Here is a 21,106-nt window from a genome sequence, read left to right on the forward strand (position 1 = left end):
ATGTTATATATACATAAACAAATAAATTACTAGACCAACTGCTCATATAAAATATATTAAAATATAAAAATACATTAAAAATTAAGCTGGTAGTTAACTATGAATTATTTATCAAATTAACCATACACACACATATTAACTCATTTTTAATATATATTTTATATTTTAATATATATCCTACACTCATAACTAATTTTGTTAGTTAATTTTAGTATATCTAACTTAATTATTAATATTTACTAGTTTCAATAGTTTAAATTTTTATAACTATTAATTTTTTACTATGAAAAAGAGTAAATTAAACCTAATAATGTCTTCCAAATTTTACATATATACAAACTAGAGAAAAGGAGACTTTTTTTTTTTAATCTAAATGACATTCTTTTCTTTGTATATACAATGTACACTTTTCTTCTTATACTATTTTAATAATCTTATAACAGAGAAAATAATATGTTTTATAAATAAAAGAAAAATGCCGTTTAAACATCTAAAAAGTGTCATTTTTTTACAAATTTAAATTAAAAAAAAAAAAGAAGAAAAATGTGTATTTTGAATTTCTATAGTGTTAATAATCTCAAAAGTTTATTTCCCTAGTTAGCTTGCAATGGGTTGAAGGATCAAATCAATCAAGTTTTTGAACACGCAATGTTCTCAATGACGAAAGCTAATCCTAAATTCCTAATTAATTTAATCCTTTACATTGAAAAAAAAAAGTGCATGGTGAGTGCTTCACATCCATAAAATATATTTGTACGGTCAAAAATGATATATAGTTAGATACGAACAGTACCTTCATGATGGTGACAAACTTCTCTATCCGCCAACCATAAAAAATAAATAAATAAAAAGAATGGCGCAAGGCTAATGACTTATCACTTTTCGCTATCTAAAATAGGACAATGATCAACTTGATATAATGTGACAAATAAAGCACACTTATTTATATATATGTGGCTGCATTTGATTTGAGCTGTGTAATATCAAGCTAGCACCAACCTTAACCGAATGGTTAGAATTTTTTGGTGCATTATTATAAGCCGAAATCTCTACTACGAGTTCTAATGACACACTCCAATTAATCGTGAAACCTAATTATGGTTGTGGATTTGATTGTAAGGAAGCAAAGTCATGTAATGTTTATCGTATTATTGACTTGGTAAATATTGAAAATGTGAACGAAGAAGAGTACAGAAGACAGGAACAAGTGCAAGACGGAATAGGCCTCGCTATAAAGACAATTATAATGTGCATAAAGTATAGATTATAAAAAAGCACTCTAGGATCTAGCACTTTGGAACGTTGTTTGCATTCGTAGTGAAATTGTAATTTAATAATTTTTATCGTAACATATGGACTTTGATAGATGATCACATTGCAATCACATGTAGGTATACAATATACATAATCGTGGCACGTGTGAACTCATTAACTAGCTAATGTTCATCAATAGGAAAATATATCGTTACCGGTGTTTAGAATTGAACAAATTTTGGATAGCAATTATTTAAAGGGTCCATCTAGTGTACAGATGCACTTTGGTACAGATTTACAGATTTTTGTTTTTATTTGGTTTAAAAGTGTATCAATAAAAGTGTTGCTTAAGGAGAAAGTGTTACCCTTAATCGTTAACTTGGCTCTGATACCAATTTTGCAATCTTTTACTAGTCCTTGTATATTGTCAATTTTGCAATCTTTTACTAGTCCTTGTATATTGTAATTTTATTTTTATAGTTTTCAATCTTGTTTTAGTTTATAATATTCTTTTTTGCATGGATTATTGTATATAAAATCTTTTATCTGTTTGTCTTTTTCTTTAATATAATTTCTTAAATCTCAAAAACTTCTTTTATTTCTACACTTTCTGTTGTTTCTAAATACCTTCTTAATTTTTCAACTTCATTTTCCATTTTTTCCTTCAACAGCTTTAATTCTTTTAAGTCATAATATGGTTTTCCAGGCATTTATAAAATTTTTTAAGTTTAATTCCAACTTGTTTATATTTATTCTTATTTCTATCCTTTTTATTATAAGGTCATCAATTTTGATCTGAAGGTTATTTAATTCCCTTTTATACTCTTTTATTTTACTTTTTAATTTTTCTGCCCTTTTTTCTTTTTATTTTATTTTCTGGTTTTTCAATCTTTTTATGCTTCATTATTTATTTTAAAATTTCTGCAAACTCTATCATTGATTCATCACTATTTTCTAGAGATTCTATTAATTTTTCTAGCTCTTCAACTTCTCTTTTTAACTTGTCATAGATTATTTTTAGAGCTTCAAATGCTCTTTGATTTATTTCAGAAAACTGTAAATAATTCAAACGATTTTCTCTTTCAAAAAGCTCTTGTTTCTTGTCTTGATAGGTTACATATATTTCTTCTTTATTTATTGTCATAATTTAGTGTTTAGGGTTTCATTTAATTTTTCGACCTTTTTTGTTAATTCTTTTATTTCAGAATTTTCTTCTTTAATCTTCAACTTAGATAGACTTAAAGGGCTATTAATTTTAGATTCTCTAATTTGAAAATTCGATGAAACTAATTTTCCTGACGGTTCTTTTATTAATAGAACTGGGTTTTCAATAGCTTTATATTTTGGTATTTCTGTTTTTACAATTTTCTGAAATAATTCATCGACATAAATTCTTTCTCTGTTTTTAAATATTATACTATGATGGCTATTTGTTAAAGCATAATTTATTGCATATGTAATTGAAAATGGTTCATCATCTTGTTCCATTAGATTCTTTCTGTGAAATTTATAAGCCAGACTTATAGATCTTCCAAGATTTTCAGTTGATAAAGGTATAGCATATCCCAGATGGGCATTAAATTTAACATTTACATTTGCCAAGTTTCCATGAACAATTCCAATTATTTGATCTATTGGGTCATCAGTAATTCTTTTGTCACAGATTGCTAAGCTTATTGGTGAATTAATTCCTTTCATATATGTAGATTTGATTAAGACTTGTATAGTACTAATATGAATCCATCCAATTTTAGATCTTTTTTGTTGATCCTTAATCTGTTTACTTAATTCTTCATCATTTATCAAAGCTATTTCAAGTTCTCCATTGGCGGATTTTATCTTTATAGGGGCTTCAAGTTGAATTTTTCCATAGTATATTATATTTTTTCTATTAAAAACTTCTTTTAAAAGGTTTTGTTTATTAAAATTTTCGTTTGATTTGAGATTTAATTCTGTTTTTAAAACAGCCTGTTTTTCATTATCTAATAAAGCAGTTAATCTATAATAATCAGATTCTTCTGTTAATTCTAAACTTTCTAAATAATTCATAATTGAAAGACTAGAATGAATACATACCTTTCTGGAGAAAAACTTCCTTTATTTAATATATTTTACATAAGGTGTTTTTATCTCCAGAGGGGAGATTGTAAATACTAACTCCAGAGGGGAGTTTAGAACTATTTTTTCCCTAATGGGAATTCTTCTTCAGATCATAGAATCGCCTCGGCAGCTTCCTCCTTGCTCTCCTAGCATTTGAGTACTCTTTGCCTCCTGCTTTCTATTTTCTGATGCCTTGTACAATTGCCTAAGCAACCTATTTATAATGGTTGGGTCTGATGGACAATTCCCATCCTTACCCTTCTTATGACGTCATTGCTTACGTCATTGTTTATTATCTTGCACCAGCTACATTGTTGGTGCTCTATGACCTAAGCGCTTACGTCACTATGCAATAATGTTGAGAGATGCTTCAGATGTGATGTCTTCCTCTTTCATTATGTGTCCTTCAGATGCGTTGTCTTCTTCCTTTATCATGTGGGTTGATTCCGTTTTATTATTGCTTTCTTCAGATAACTCTGAGACGCATAGCTGGCACTTGTGGTCTTCTCTCTCTTTTATCAGATAGCAGAGATTCCTCTTTATCCCTTCAGGGAGCTTTTCTAAGAGTTCAGACAAGTTGTAGAATGCTGATTCAAATTCCACTAAGAGTCTCATCTCTCTTTCTTCAATTTCATTCCTTTTACTAGACACAAGCAAAGTATTTCTGCTTTTATAATTAATTCTTGTGTGAGATTTCCTTGTTATCTTTTGAGTTCTTTCGAAGACCCTTGCTAGTGTGCTGGCTAGCCTTCCTTCATGACTGTAGATTGTTAAATCTTGAACTTGATCAATTGGTTGAAAATTTCCTGGGAAGACGGACATGAATATTACTTGGTGTGCTGGAACCAAGCATTCTTCTTCTTCATTAAAAATAGGTTGACTGTTCGTAAATTTTAGGGATATATCCCTTGGATTTACGTTGTCAATCATATTTTTAAATCTCTTCACTGCATCAACGAATCCTGCAGGAAACTCACTAATAATTTTTAGATCATTAAAAATTAAAATTGTATCAATTAATCCATACTGGAAAAACTGATAGGTGTCCGATGGGGATGCATCTGGAAATATAACCAGCTTTGTTAGCTGTTCTTTGGCAATAGGATAATATCCTAAAATTGCTCTTTTTTCCTCAGTCCAGTTCAGGACTATATCAAGGGTTTCTCTGAGATTTGATCTACAGACCCTTTTCTTTTCTTTGATTTCAGCCCTTGTAGGAATATTTCTTATTATCCCTGTTCTCTGGGTTTGAATTGGAGCTTTATCTGCTCTTTTTAGGGTTTGCTCTGGATGAAGAGCTTCATATTCCCTGAAAGATTCCTTTGCTTCTTCCAGTGTTAAAAACCCTCCTTTATGAATTATCCTTGATTGATGTGTAAATGGTGCTGCTTTTTCCCAGGCATCATATACTCCTTTCATGGGGCCATTATAAATTACATAATATTTTTTATCTTGGGTAGATTTTTTGATAATTTCAGCAATTGTTTTATTTTCTGGAATTTTTTCTTCACCTGATTTGTCCACCACGCTTAGCTGGCTGAGCTCTGATGGTTTTGGTTGTTGTGTTGATTTCATTGCTTCGACGGCCTTCTTGAGGGATTGGATCTGTGTCCTTATTTGCTGACAATGCTTGCATTTTTCGAGTTCTTGTTCGTATTTCTGAATTTCTTGATCTAATGCGTTGTAGACGAACTCCATTCTCTTGTTAATGTATCTGCAATAACATTTTTGTCACCCTTAATATATTCAATTTTTATTGGATATTGTAACAAAAATAATTGCCATCTTACCAATCGTCCATGATTATAATCAACTTTTAAATTATATCGTATGAAACCTGTTAGGTAGCTTGAATCTGTCCTTAATGTAAATTCTCTGGGTAGTAAATCAATTTTCCATTTCTTAAGAGATTTAATTGCTGCTAGAGTTTCCTTTTCATGAGTGGTATATCTCTGTTCTGTTGGAGTAAAAGTCCCTGAAATATACCTGCAAAGTAATTCCTTTGGGGAATTTTTAGAATCTAGTGATTCTTTTCCTTGCTCCAAACTTTTTATAGCTTTCTTAGCTTTTAGACATCCTGACCAGGTTATGTCTGAAGCATCTGTTTCTACTATTAAGTAGTCATTTTCTTCTGGAATATAAAGTTCTGGAAGTTTTTCACATAATTCTTTAATCTTTTGAATTTGCATACTATCTTTTTCATCCCATTTCCATTCTTTTTTAGTACTTATTTTTGGAAATAAGCTTTTAGTGTATTCTGTTATATTCTTTAAGAATCCTTGATCAGAAATATAATTTATACACCCTAAAAATCTTTGTAATTGTTTTCTATCTTCTATTTTATTAGGAAATAAATTTACCTTTTCTAGGACATTTGGCTGAAGTTTTAGTTTTCCTTGAGTGGATAGAATTAATCCAAGAAACTCTATTTCTTGTTTTGCTATTCTTGCTTTCTTTTTGCTAAGAACTAATCCTTTTTCTTTACATCTTTCTAAAACTATTAATAATTTTTGAAGATGATCTTCTCTATCCTGTTTTGTAAAAATTAGTATATCATCAATGTATACTAAAACAAATTCATTTAACTCTTTTAGATTTTCTTCCATAAATCTTTGATAAATACCTGGAGCTTGTTTTAATCCGAATGGCAATACATTCCATTCATAGAGCAACACACTTGTTGATTCTTTTGTTGGACAAGTAAAAGCAGTTAATTTCTTTGTTTCTTCGTCTAAACGAAGTTGCCAATATCCTGATTTTGCATCAAGAGATGAAAACCAAGTTGCTCCTTTGATTTTTTCTAAAATTGAATATTTTCTTGGAAGTTTATGAGCATCACCAATAGTTGCTTCATTCATCTTCTTATAGTTAATAACCATTCTTCGTTTTCCCCTTTTAATTTCATTATTGTTTTCGACATAAAAGGCTGGAGCCGCATGAGGACTTTTACTTAATCTTATAATTCCTTTTTCCAAAAGATCTCTACATTCTAATGAAAACTCTTCTTTATCTCTTGCGGAATAAGGGATTTTATTTGGAACATTTATCTCTTTTGTCGGATCTTTTAATTTAATACTTACTAATTCGTTATTTGTATTTTTAATATCTAAAGGATTTTCAGCACAAATTTCATTCAAAAGTTCTTCTATCTTTATTTCAAGATTATTTTTTGGGATATTTATTTGAAAGTATAAATTTAAATAACATGTCTCCAATATAGAAAATATTTTAAATTTTAAGATCTTATCTATAGTAGTAGTCGGTATTTTTATACGTTTTGATTTTTGATTTATTGAAGAATCGTGTGGAGCTTTTAAAACTATATATGTTAGTTCTTGAATGAATGGATGATATAGCTTTAAAAAGTTATTTCCTATGATAAAATCCATTCCAGAATCTAACATGTATATAGATGGAACAATGAACCTATAATTTTGAATAAAAATTTCAACCATCTCTGCTTTTTGGTCAATTTTATGTATTGATTTGTCAGCTATTCTAACCCTTAATGGTTTCTTTAATTTTTTCCAATCAAGTTTTGTATTTGAACTAGCAAAGCATTGTGTTGCTCCAGAATCTATGAAAGCATTTATAAATTTTTCTGTTATTTTTATAGTAATAAATGTAGCATTATTACTCAGTCTCTGAGTCTGTTTCTGAGACATATTCAAAAATATAGTCTAAGTTATCATCAGATTCTTCTAAAGGTTCCATGAAACAAGACTTAGCAATTTCTATTTGTTTAGTAAGATCCTTTTTATCCTTCTTTTTCGAACATTCATTTGCATAGTGTCCTTCTTCTTGGCAATACCAACACTTACAATTTTCTTTTTTATTTGGGCAATAATCACTTTTTTGTCTCTTATTTTTATTGTTATTTCTTTTTCTAAAATACCTCTTTTTTCTCCAGTTTGGATAGTATTTTCTTTTTCTAAATTGATATTTTCTTTTTCTTTGAAAATTTTTATTAAGACCATATTTTTGAGGTATCTCTTCATTATCCTGACAGCAAATTCTAATTATATTTGCAAATCTTTTTTGAGTTGCTTCTTGCATACAACGTTCTTTTATTTCCTCTCTTATTGCAGAGGTTGCTCCACCAAAATTATTTTCAATTGTTCCTCTATTTATTTCTCTTATAAATCTTCCCATAATAAATTCGTTAGCAGGATATGGAAGTTTTGTTATATACATATTAAGATAATGATTTTTATCTTCTTCTTTTAATTTGTAATAATGTATTCTATATTCACATATATAAGACTCCACATTACATAGATCATATATGTGAATGTTAGCTAAATGGTTTTTTGCTTCTTGATATTCTTTATTATAGACTTCTTGTTTATGATCTATAATATTTTTTCCAAAAAATTCTTTATATAGAATCATCATTATATATAATATCTTATCATAAGCTGTTATTTTTGTTGCTAATTCTTCTATTATTTGGTTTTCTATTGATGTCATATAATCTCTTATAGCTCCTTTAGTATGAAACCCTATGTAATTCCAAATGTCTCTTCCAGATAATTCATTAAGTTTTGGATTAGTAAAGGCTTCTAATAAGAAGGAATTCAACCAGTTTTCGAAAATTTCTTTTTCATTCGTTTTACAGTCTAAATCGAGCATTCTTTCTCCTTCCATTTCCTGGATTTTAGGAATGTATTTTGATGGTATTTTTGTATATTTTGAATCTTTATTTATAAACCCCTTTTTAAAAGCATAATTATCAAAACCTGTTTCCCATTTAAATTGAGATTGATTATCCCTAGATGTTCCAGCTTCATTTTTTACTTGTATTGGAATTGCTGGTTCTTCGTCACTTGAATAATCTAGGATGTGTTCTTCATTTTCTATATTTTCAGAATTTACTATTTCTTCTTCTATCTGAAATCCCTGTTCCATAATATTATTTTCTTGAGCCATTTTTAATTGTTTAAAAAGCATTGTAACTTCTTCTAATTTTTCTTCAATATTCATAATTTTAGTGGTGGTTTTACTTTTAAATCTGTTATGTTGATTATATTTTGAAATTTTTCTTCTTTTGGATTTTCTTTTTCCTTATTTCTTTGAAATTTTATGGATACTAGTATTTCTTCAAGCATATCTACTATAGAATTTAATTGTGGGTTAAAAGTATGATAAAGATGTGGGGAATCATTTCCATGATAACATTTCTTAGAAATTCCGTGTGAAAAATAAGTTTTTTCAGGTTTTTGAAGTCCTTCAATAAAGCTTATAGTAAAATAAAGATTTTGAGAAAAATCATTTTGTATTGATTTTAAGAATTCGGTGTCATTACAATTAACATTAGTTAAAATCATTAATTTTTGATCTATTAATTTTGATAACTTAATTATTTCTTCTCTTAAATCTTCTAATTTACTTTTTTCCATTAGGTGACGCTTTTCTTTGTGAAGAGTTACGGTTTTAAGTGAAAAATGTGGCTTTAAAAAGTATGGTTTAAGTAAGCAAATCTTTAAATCTGTACAGATCTAGATCTGTACCATATAATTTTCTTTATTTAAATGGTGGTTGATAGCTTTTACCCTGACACTTTGGTATGCTACAAGAGAGACATGATTTGGAGTCCGATTATGTGGCTTGATATGGTTGGTGAGCGATGAAAATACGACCAAGTTTGGTAAGAGGATGGATAGGATTTATACAAAGGGTTCAAAGATGGATAATGGATTGGAGAGCCACGGCAATTGGTCAATTAGATGGCACCGTCAAGTGGTTAGATACATTACACGTTTCAAAGATGAAAAGGCCTGTGACTTCTGCCTTATAAGTTACAAAGACTATCTCGTATTATGTCTTCTTTTTACTGTATACTGCTCTGCGTTTTGCTACCAGTTAGCATCAGTTGGTGTAGAAACACAATGAAATGCTAATGACAAAAAACAGATATTCCAGTTCTGGTGACGCATTTATATGCTAACAACAACGACAAAGGAACCATGACATCTAATACAAGTGGTAATTGCTTAAATTATTTAAGGAGTAATTACCCAAATCAGTCTCTGAAGATTTTAAAATTGGACGTTTTAGTCCTCGAAAAAAATTAATAACAAATCAGTTCTCATGGTTTATCTCCGGCGGCCAAAACAATCCCCAGACCCATTTTTCCATTTTATGCCGCCGGAAAAAGCTGAAGTGACACAGTTACTCTCCAGCGTGTCCAGCAATAAGAACAGATGTCATAAAAGGACAAATTAGTCCCCAGCCATGTTATGAAAACGGTGCCGTTTAAGGATTGGTACCAAACATTGCGTTTAAGTGAGAAACACAAGGTCGCGCTTCTTCTCCTCTATCTCAACCTCTCTGTACTTGAACAGAAACGTCTTTTTCGTTGAAGCTTTTGGAACCCTAGTTTATTAGCAGCTGCAATGACACCAAGCAAAGGAAGCTCGTCGTCTTCGAATCGCCATGGTGGGAGACTCGGCGGTGGCCATAATTGTAGCGTTATCGGAGACGGTGACATCAGCAGCCTAAGCAAAGTTGAAATCCCCAAAGGGCAACACCCAAAATGTCTATGCGGTTTGTATGCAATAATCTCCACTTCAAGGACTCACGAAAATTCGGATAGACTGTTTTTTGAATGGCCACTATATAAGGTAAACAATTGTAGGATTTCGAATAATTTACATTCTATAAGAATTGTGTTGAAGAGCTATTATTGTGTGATGAGCAGGAAAAGTTATCTTATTGCAAGTTCTTTGCATGGGTTGACAAGATTTTTGACATTAAGTTGAAGAATGATGACTCGGTGAAGAATGTAACTATGGGTGGTGGTGAGATTGCTGCTGATATTTCACCCATGTATGATACCAATGATGCTGGTTTGAAACACAAACTGATGGAGTTGCAAAATAGAATTGATTTGTTAGAGCTTCAGAAAAATGTAGTCCCAAAAGCTGAGGGTAAGAGTAAATGTACGAATGTAGTACTTGTTATCATGTTCTTTGCAATGTTAGTGTTGATTTTGTCAGTAATAATAGCTATTTTGTAAGTTATATCTTAGTATTAAGAGTTCACTGAAACCTGTATGTAAATTTGTATGCTTTTTTTGTGATCTCAATGCTTGTGAGAAGAAGAAAATTTATGCAATATATCAGTTTTAAAGTTTTCTTCCAAAATTGTTTGGTTGATGACCTTTATGAATCCAAACAGAAAATCATATTGCTATGTCATGTAGTAAAATGAATAATAATAAAAAAAAGCAACGGCACCATTACTTATAAGTTCAGTAATAAGTAGCATGAAATGAATAATGGAAAAAAATAACAACACCATTATTTATAAGAGCAAATATATTGCTTTAATATCAAATATCAACTTCAAATCATAGAATGCAAGTCACAGATTCGACCTAATAAAAACAACATAACTGTCATAGTAGCAACTTAAACTAAAGTCAGAATTCGGCCATACATGAACCGAAACATAATTCACAAAAAAAGTTTCATCCACACTACTCTATCATCAATCTCTAAATTAAGAGTATTTCAAGTTTAGGTCCATCAACTTGAAAGCTCATTACCAAAATACAAACCAAACTATTACATCAAAAAGCATAATCATTTGTTATCATTCACTTCTGTCTAGGATGCTTGAACCAGGATTTGGAATAAACTGGAACATCTTTGATGTAGTACCCTCACTTGTCGCTGCAATTGTTTCTACCGAGACGCCTTGATTTGGTATAAGTCTTGATTTGGTAACTCTTAAGCTGATTATTCCATGCACAATAAATTAGCCATGGACAAGGATTCAATTTGGCACTACCAGTTCCATTTTTAACACAATCCTTAGTTCCAGCATTCATATCCCCAACGTCAACTTTGGTAGCCTTAGTTGTCACAGTCTCTTCAGTCATAGCAGCTTCATTCACATTGTGCTCACCTGAAACATTACTTTGCTCCTTTGGCTTTCTTGGCTTTTTAATCCTCTCCACCCCATGTTCACAATTGCATCTAACCCTCCTTTGATAATTCTTTATGTACCTAATTTTTCTCCCCTCAAAAATTATATGATCCTTAAGAGCATTCTTAAAACTTTCAATTGTGGCAAACTCCATTCCCAACTCAAAGTTTACCTCCCCAAATTCAACACCTTCATTAAATTGAGGGAATTCATACCTATCTCTCTCATCTTCAGAGCTTTCCGGAGTCAATAATGTCTCTGATTCATACTCAAAAATTGGATCTTCTTCTTCAATATTTTCCTCAGCCTCATCTTCACTACTACTATTAGTAGCTTTAGCAGCATTGGCAGCCTCAAAATTTGGCAATCCAGCCCTTGTTCTAACAGTTTTTGGCCCATTTGCAGTTGGGTCAGATGAAGTTGACCCATGACCTTTTTGTCCAGCATTTTTTGGAGCCCTAATGTTGGGCCTAGCAGCAACAGCAGCCCTTGACATGTTTGGGCCTGCATACTTTGATCTAGAAGTAGTAGCTCCATTAGTATTTGTCTTGATTGTACTTGGCCCATCTGTAGCTTTCTTATTCTCTTTTAAAGCCTTCCTTCTTGCACCTATATTCCCCTGTGAACTCTGCATTCCTACACCATTCTCTGTTTTTTTGCCAACTTTTCTAGTATTTCTCTTCACAATCAAACAATCTGAGTCACTATCTTCATCCTCAAATCCTGCTGAGGGTGGTCTATATGGTTCATCCTCTGTCGTTTCATACCCGTCATCACTAGACTCTTCCTCAACATCTGCATCAGCATCAAAGTCCAAATTGATGTCCTCTGGTGGAGTAACCATTATTGGGTGATCGAAATATAGATAAAACTCGTCAGTCTCCTGGTTCATCTGTTTATTTTCACGCAAATGATTAATCTCCAAATCTCCTTTTATAGGGTGCAGCCCCCTCTCCAAGTCAGGAGCCTTAGGATCAAACCAGTACATAGCCTTGTAATCTAACTAGCCTAAACCTTTGAACAGAGTTTCCAGGTCAAAGAAGCATATGAGGTCAATATCCATCTTAGGAAATTTGTCAACTTTTCCATCAATATATAGAAGAACTCCCTGGTTATCCCTTACAAAATGTCCACCATGGTGGAAAACAGGAACTACATAATCCTCCATCTAACTGCAAGTACAACATACTTGAAATCAACAAACAGAATCATCAAACCCTAAACTACTCTATTTTGAGAATTTTGGTAACTGAACCCTAACCAAACACTATACAGTCACAACATAACAACCAAACCATTATACTCCATAATTATCACAGAACAGAAACTCAAAATCCAACATACTCTATAATGGTGACATTCAGCATTGTACTTAACTAATTCAAAATTCCATAAATCTAATCAACATAAGAAAGAGAATACAAGCTCACCTTCCTCAATGAGCGTGTTCAACGATCGTAACATCCACTTCCCTCCGTCTTGCGCGCCAATTGTTGCGCGTCAACAGAGTCACCCAATGCTAGCGTTGGTGATCGAATTCTTCAGCTGCTCTGGGAGATTAGGTGCGAAGGATTGACAGCCACCTTCTCTGTAACAGTTTGAAGAATGTGTGGGGTTTGGTTTCTATATGAATAGAAAGGGATTGAAGTTGAGAAGAAGAAGCCTGACTTTGTGTCTCCCACTAAAACTCAACGTACGTTTGGTTCCAAGCCCTAAACGACGCCATTTTAATGAGGTGGCTGGGGACTAATTTGTCCTTCTATGACACCTCTTCTTATTGCTGGACACGCTGGAGAGTAACTGTGCCACTTCAGCTTTTTCCGGTGGCATAAAATGGAGAAATGGGTCTGGGAATTGTTTTGGCCGTCGGAGATAAACCATGGGGACTGATTTGGGTATTAATTTTTTTCGGAGACTAAAACGTCCGATTTTAAAATTCTCGGGGACTAATTTGGGTAATTACTCTTATTTAAGTGTTATGCTCACTTCTGAATTCGATGCAAGATAGGTGGCATGTTTACAACAGATTTCATAGACATCTTATTCACTGAAAGGTGAATTCCAACAAATTAGATATTGGTGTTTTCGTCCATGGGATATCCAATGATTTGCACTTAATGGATTTAAAACAAAAACAACATCAACAATGACAATGGGGGAAAAGCACTTTCTAAACTAAATTTAAAATTGAGATGAAAACCTTTTCTTTTTATTATTTTCAAATACTAGACTTGGATTTTGGAGCATGCGCTGTTAATTTTAGTATTTACAACTAAACTGTTTTAAATTCTGATATACACCAAAAAAAAAGGTTATGGTTTGAATCCCTATAGTAGTAGCGAGTTAATCCCTATTATTACTGGAAAACTACACCACAATTTCTTTACTGAAATGTAGCATATTTATATCTATACAAGCATTTCTAAAACATTCTTTTTCTCTTTTTTTTTGCCCTACCAAAGATATTAACATCACTGACTTATCAAGTGCAATCTGAAAATTAGAATATTCACCACATTTTGGAATAAAACTTATACGGTAACACGAGAGACCAAATATATGTGTTTATCATTACATAAAACATAGAAGCAATAGAAGGAATATATATATATAATTAATTTCAATGTCGTTTATTGTGAAAACTGAATACAACTACCAATACAAATGAGGCAATCACCCGAAAATACGATATAAAAAACTGAACTAGCTCTCTACAAATGGTTTACAACCCAAGGATATATGTCAAGGGGAAAATTGAAAATGAAATTACATTTCCTGTCATTTTAACTAATCTTCTATGGTATGTGACGTACCCGTCATTGTGCAACAGAAGACCAATCAAGGCTTTGCAAACATCCCTTGAGTTAAGGACGAAAAATCATAATCCTTTGCAGATTGTGAAGTGGTTGATGCCACTGGAGTTGTTGATTGAGTTTTACCCACTCCCATTGTCGTTGTTCCATTAACTGGAGCAACTTGCCCCATGCCATAGAAACTGCAATAAAGAAAAGAATAGAAGGAATGAACAGTGAAAAACATGTTCTTTTTATAAAAATTTTGGCGAACAAGGCTACTATAGATGATTTATAAAACAGTATATTAAGGAAATAGAAAAGACATTGGCAATGTCGTTTGTTGATCAATGCCCATTTTGTAACATGATCCAGGTAAATTTGTGTTAAGTTATTGAAGCAAAATATTGACCAGAGGGCGTGCCATACACTATGTGATAGCTTCACATTCAAAAATAAATTCAAACAGTAGATGAGACAGTAAAACTAGCATTTCATAATGATCATGATAGTTTTATCATTATCACTATCATTATTCTCCAGTGCTAGCCTCAACTATGAAATGAAAATTTTATAATAGGGGAGCTTGTGAAAGTCTTAGGCATTTAGAATTGCATTTTGGTACAGCATTCTGCCAAAAAGAAAAGAAAAAATAAAAAAAGAATCTAAACAGCCTTTCATTATAACTATCTAGATAATTGATTGGCACCAATATCAACCATCAAGATTATATAAAGCAATATCAGGAAATAGTCAAGTTATATCCAAGTAACATACCTAGATGGTGGATACTGAACAGAGCTCCCAGCTGATTGTGGTGGAGTCAAGCCCCTAGTCTGAGCCGTTATCTGCATAAGTGTCTGCAGATCTCCTTGACCACCCATGGGCATGACTCCAGGAATCGAGTAACCAGCAGCTGGCCAATTCTGGATAGGAACATTGGGCCTAGGTTGCTGTATACCAGCAGGGTACTTGGGATCCCCAACATTTGATTTAGCTGCAGCAGCCATTAGAAGAGACTGTTGCTGCGCTAACATGGCAAGCTGCTGTTGATGCATAGAGAATGGAGACACCATATTGCTCTGCAGATATCCACTTCACCAGTCAGCTAAGAGTGTGCTAAAATACCTCAGAATAAATGTATGACAATAGACTACAACAGATAAATTACTTGCACATGCACAAGACAAAGGGACAACAATTGCTCAAAAAAGAGCGGAAGAATTTATATATTTAACAACTAAGACTAATTTCCAGGTCAAGGAAGTAGCTCCACAGTCCTAAACAAACCTATTGAGCATTACACATACCTTCTCAAAGAGGCTCATGATATCATTTTTTACATCTTTCTGGGGTTTTTCTGCAGCTAAGCTTGGTGTCACTGAAGGTGAATCTTTAAATAGATCCTCAATTCCAGATGCAGATTGAGGAGTACTCTCAACTGCTTTTGGAGGACTAGCCTTCTCAGTTGTTGAAGCCACTGGAGCAGCTGAAAGAGTTATAGTAACAAAATCACAACCTAAGTTAAACAGATCAGGAGATGAATCTGTAGATCTTTCAGAAAGAAACATCCTGTGAGAAATTCGTTTGTTGTTCAATGGTGTATTAATACATACATTGGAAACCTGCCCAGTTATTATCTTCAGTAGTAGTACCAGTTGCCTCTGAGCCATTTTCACTAGGGCCATCCATTGATAACAGGTTGAAAAGATCTGTAGCATAATCAACTTTTGCAGGAATATTTTGAGCTGTGTCTGTAACCTGCTTTGAAGTTTCAACTTGTGGTTGAGGTGCTACTGGTTCTGCTTTCTCAACATGCTGAGGTTTGCTAACAGGAGCAACCTGCTTGCAAATTGATTATTTTTAGACCACTATAAACAATAATTATTTCCAAATTTAAAGAAGAATGGCAAAAGAATATTTCATATTAAAACCAAAAGTCAGGTGGCAAAACTTGGACTCATCTATTTAATTACTTAAAAACCACAATTTTTATGTCATAGCAAAAAGAAAATGTTAAACTTGTTTCTATAAGATTAAAAAAGCCCTCCCTCCCACTTGTATCCCTTTTTTTGGGGGGCTAAACTTAAGTCGAGACTGCTGACACTGACTGCAGAAGAAAAGAGTATACAAGTACGATACTGCATATGATGCAATGCAAAGGTTAAAAAATAAAGGGGAGGAAAAAAGAACAGAAAAAGAAGGTTCACAGTAACAATACCAAAGGGGGCAAAAATATATATAATTTTTTTGGGGATAAAACGAAGGGAAGAAATAATACATGTTCAGATGCTTTGGGAGGAGTAAGAATACTAATCCTTGCAGCCGGATTTGGATTTGAAGGTTGGGTTTTCTTCCTTTCCTCAACGGTATTCTCAGAAGCTGCTGCATAACCATGCCCACTTCTTTCCACAGGTCTCTGCCAATGTGAAGAACTTTTCTCTTCTCGCAGTCTAGAAGGTGATTTTGGTTTCCCATCCCTTGCAACCCATCTTTTCTCTTCATACCTTCAAATATATGCATCCATTTAAAGTTCGAAACCAGGTGCACAAACAAGGACACATATACCTCAAATGGTATAAATATAAAAGTGTAGCCAGATTCAAGGAGTTTATCATTATTCATACTTTGCACGAATGAAATTCTCGATTCCAACTCTATCATAGTTTGGAGGTAATTCTGCTTCCCAGTAGCTATTTGCCCTCTCGTTCCCCATGGCTGTTTAGGACAAATAAAAGGATTCAAATATAACATGTAAATTACACAAGTATGTACACAACAAAATTCACACAATTAGAAGCCCGTGACAGTATATATCTTACACTGAATGAATGCAACTTGCTCGGGGAGCCATGTGTCTAGAGTTGCAGAACGAACCTGCAAGGAAAGCCATTGAAAAGACGTGTAATAGAATATTGGCACAAGTGATCAGATTTTACCAAATCTTTTCTCATTTTTAGTAAACTACAAAAGGCAACAATCATGGTGAGGGAGCATATTTTGGTTATTCACCACATCAAAATTAATCCACACATAATTTATTTTAAATGGAAAAATACCAAACCAAATTTGCACTCTTTCGGCAGCAACAAGTTATTTACTAACCTAGCACTCTTCAGTTAACAGTAACCTCCATTAATAATGTCAGGACCGCAGCAAAAATTAACATAGGTTAATATGTAATTTGACAATTAACTTCCTACAGATGCTCACTCAGTACTCCCATACAAATATAGAACAGTAACTAAAGTTCTTTTTTCCACAGGGTGGTGTGCGGTGGCAACACCTTAATAATAGAACCCTGGTCAAGGAGGCAGTGGAGAGTGTGTGAAGAGGCATATTCAGTTATAGGAAAGAGGGACACATAACAGAAAGAGACAAATGGCAGCAGGAGATGGTGTAGGCAAATATTCAAGAATCAATAAGAGAGGAGGGTTACAGAAGGCGTGAGAATCATATATGGAATGAGATGTTTCCACGGGTTGGGATCATTGAGCAAAATCTACTATGTCTAGTTCTGATTCTTGTCTTTTTTCTCTAGAACATTTATAGCTTACTTTAAAATTTTCTGTAATCATCTCTGTAGTTGGAACTCTGTTCCTGAACTTTCTCCCTACATTTTAACAGTGAAACATCCTTTCTTACCATAAAAATGCAAATTACCAGTCAAAGAAGGAATATATTGATGATAGTCAATTACCTTCTGTACATTGTTGCCAGCAAAGATATGAAATAAGCATGCAGAAAAGTGAAGGGTCTCTCAAAACAGGTCACTAAATTAAGGGAGTCTATTTGACACAGTACATTGCTACAAGCCTACAACACATGCGAAATGCAGAAACATGCTGCACCTTACTGATATCGAAGATTCTATTTCCATGAGTCATCATAATACAAAATTTCCCTCCCATGATTTATATTATGAGTTGACAACAATTAAGCTTTCTCCAACTAGGTGAGATCAGCTACAAAAATCAGACAGCGCTATAATGTCATATCATAAATCAAATTCACTTTCAATCTATTGAAATCTACATATCTTTCATAGTTTAACCTATAATTTATCTAGGTCCCCTCTATTCTAGATATTAAGCTACCCTCCACTTGTTATATTTCTTACTAGCACTTCTACAAGTCTTCTCCACATGCCCAAATCATCTAAAGTGAGATTATATCATCTTTTCTGTGATAAACAATACCCCAACCTTGTCTCTAATGCATTCATTCCTAATGCTATGATAAGATGCTCGTCCTGCTTCCAAAATAAGCACTAGCACACATACATAACCCTTCATAGCCAGTTAGCCACTAAGCTTCACTAAATCACTACCACCACATGACCATTTAAATCTCATTTTAAAAAAGTAATAATAATAGAAAAACATCTTTGCCCCCAATTGTAGCCCTGGATTAAACCTTTCTAAATCCTTCCAAAATTGGGTTTTGTGATGCTCATTTAATCCTACTTGTGATTAAAGGCATCTCATTCCACTATGAACTTCAGACCTATTAATTTGTCTCCTAACCTTATAGCATCTATAGCATCACTCTCCCGGTACTTATCAACAATTATTAATACTTCATTTCTAGGTTTGACCTTAAAATCCCAAAGAATCTATTTCCTTAGCCCTCTCTACTACCCGATTAGTTTCTTGAAGGCATAAAATTAATACTCCTTGTAACATAACATTAAATATTTTCATTTTTTTATGCCATATTCTAAGTATCAAGACATGTCTTGCTCTTGAGAAATAACTAAATTATCCACATTTGTTCTCAAAAATACAAGAACCCTTGAGTATATTTTACTGGACAAGTCTTATTAGGCAAGCCATACAGCACAATGATTTTAGGAAACAAGATAGCATTAACAATATACCATTACCATCTCTGATCCACGTCATAAAGAATAGACTAAGTTTTATGTTAGCTTCCAACTACCTAAAACAACCTTCTCTATCTGAGCTTCGGACAAACGTCATCAAAAAAACATTGTAGCATCAATGTCATAAAAGTGCCACTAATCACAATCATGTATTTTACAGTTAAAACGACGCACCAGTGCTCCATACCATAACCATAACATTACCTTTGATATATGTACTCCCAAACTTCGATGTATTCCTGAGCACTGCATGCATATGAAGATGCCAAGATTTACGCTAGCCCATCTTGGACCCCTGCAAAGTGGATGACAATAGAAATTCGAGTGAAAACTGAAGAAGAAAAAAGAGCCTGAAAACGAATAGCGCAAATGTAATTTCATCGTGAATCAGTTCAGATCTCTGTTTGAATTACTACTGTCACAAAATCTAGAAAAGTTCACTATGAATTTTAGATCCAACCAGATACATACTTAGCTTTGCAGTCGGCACATTCCCTATTCTCTGGTAATTTAAGAAGCCCTTCCAGTATCTGCATATTTAGAGTAACAGTAGAAAAACATTGGATCAAGAGTGAAAAGTGAAAACAAATACAGAAAATGCCAAACATTCTTGCACAATCACATTAAATGTAGGATAAGCTCAGTATTAAATCCGCACATTGTACAATTAAAAAATAAAAATATGATAAAAAGGAAAAAGATCTCAACTATAAACCCAGAAGAAACATAAAACAAAACTTTTTTTAATAACCAAATAAGAGTACCATGATATCCTTTTGTTCATTGTCATCAATTCATATGAATCAAACCCAACACTTCAGGTAATCAGGTCTCATAGATCGAATACTCCGTAGCATTAGAAACTCATAACTTCTCAAACAAACAACTGAAAATGCTTCCGAAATAAAAAAAAAATTAAAGAAAAAACCCCATAACTTCTAATAGATCCTCCGTATTCCATAGCCTTTCCCTGAATAAGTTGCATCAGAAAAAAAAAAAAAAGCATCCAAATTACGAAAACAGAATAACCTCCGAATAACTAATCCCTCAAAATGCTCAAACACAAAAAATCGATCAATCAAACCAACCATCGGAACAAGCAGATCAAAACAAAAACCCACTGGTAACTCATTTTTCCGCAGCTCAAACAAAAAAAAAAAACAAAAAAAAAATCAAATTCTTTGGCATTCAAAATCTCGCGATATGCACATATAGAACAGCGATGTTCGAACTTCGAATCCGACTAATAGCGATCATTGATCGGAGGCAATTTCAGTAAATACACGATGATAATCATCATCGTGATATGGTAATCAAAATCGGAAACCGAAACAGAATCAGAAAAAGGAAAAGGAAAGAGCGAATGCGAGAAGACGAACCTTCTTATGCTTGGCGTTGAGCTCCTTGGTTACGTTGGCCTTCTCGTTCATGTTGACGAAGAGGTTGAGCGAATCGAAGAAGGAGTTAGTTAGGAGCAGAAGCCTAGAAGGGAAGAGAGAGGAAGATGAAGGTCCAAGGTCAATTCGGTCTTTTTGATGTAATTTCTCTCTCTCTTCTCTCTGAAACTCCCACTACTTGTTTTGTTGGATTGATTGATTTATGAATAAAATGTGACCAAATAAACTCAACACAAACACAAAGTCACAAACACAAACACAACGGAGATACGGAATGAAGAAAAATGGAGTAATCACATTTGAGACGCCCTCCTTGACTTCTATTACTACTACGCTTTTACTATTTTATTTTATTTTTAGAATTGAAAAATATGACCACCAACACTTTTTTCTTAATATTAGTTAATTATACTATTAGAATTTCAAATTTAAAATTTAAAATATAAAATTTAATATTTAGTATTAGAATTAGTTAAGTATTGATCAAATATAATAAATTTTATTAGTCATATAGTATTATTTTTTAGAATTTAATTTTGATGTATTATTAATATACAATTTTATATGTATATTTAATCATTTAATATCACATTATCAAAAATAACTATTTTTTATATTAATAATATTAATAATTATAAAAAATAAATTTAGATTGAACAATTGTATAAACATTTATTTTTAAGTATAATTTTGAGATAATTGCATGCTGCTATTATTATTATTATTATTATTATTATTATTCAATT

General features: G+C 32.7%; 2 protein-coding genes and 1 pseudogene across 2 annotated transcripts; all 3 read right to left on the bottom strand.

Annotated features, from left to right (window-relative positions):
• Positions 1–3,699: 3,699 nt before the first annotated feature.
• LOC148547445 (uncharacterized) lies at positions 3,700–5,052 on the bottom strand. Its single transcript, XM_088497673.1, has one exon. It carries the CDS (start codon positions 5,050–5,052, stop codon positions 3,700–3,702), a length of 1,353 nt encoding a protein of 450 aa, XP_088353799.1.
• Positions 5,053–11,020: 5,968 nt separating this feature from the next.
• LOC110265803 (uncharacterized) lies at positions 11,021–12,454 on the bottom strand (annotated as a pseudogene).
• A 1,415-nt stretch (positions 12,455–13,869) lies between these two features.
• On the bottom strand, positions 13,870–20,675 carry AGD5 (ARF-GAP domain 5). The gene is made up of 10 exons (XM_016315010.2): positions 20,343–20,675; positions 19,435–19,493; positions 19,168–19,258; positions 16,901–16,955; positions 16,706–16,796; positions 16,360–16,585; positions 15,695–15,920; positions 15,389–15,567; positions 14,856–15,160; positions 13,870–14,281 (listed from the first exon to the last, which is right to left on the bottom strand). The coding sequence occupies exons 1-10, from the start codon at positions 20,391–20,393 to the stop codon at positions 14,125–14,127; spliced, it is 1,440 nt and encodes a 479-aa protein (XP_016170496.1). The 5' UTR covers positions 20,394–20,675; the 3' UTR covers positions 13,870–14,124.
• Positions 20,676–21,106: the final 431 nt, after the last annotated feature.

The sequence above is a fragment of the Arachis ipaensis genome, chromosome B8 (assembly GCF_059453495.1).
Source record: "Arachis ipaensis isolate K30076 ecotype BB chromosome B8, ASM5945349v1, whole genome shotgun sequence".
NCBI lineage: Eukaryota > Viridiplantae > Streptophyta > Magnoliopsida > Fabales > Fabaceae > Arachis > Arachis ipaensis.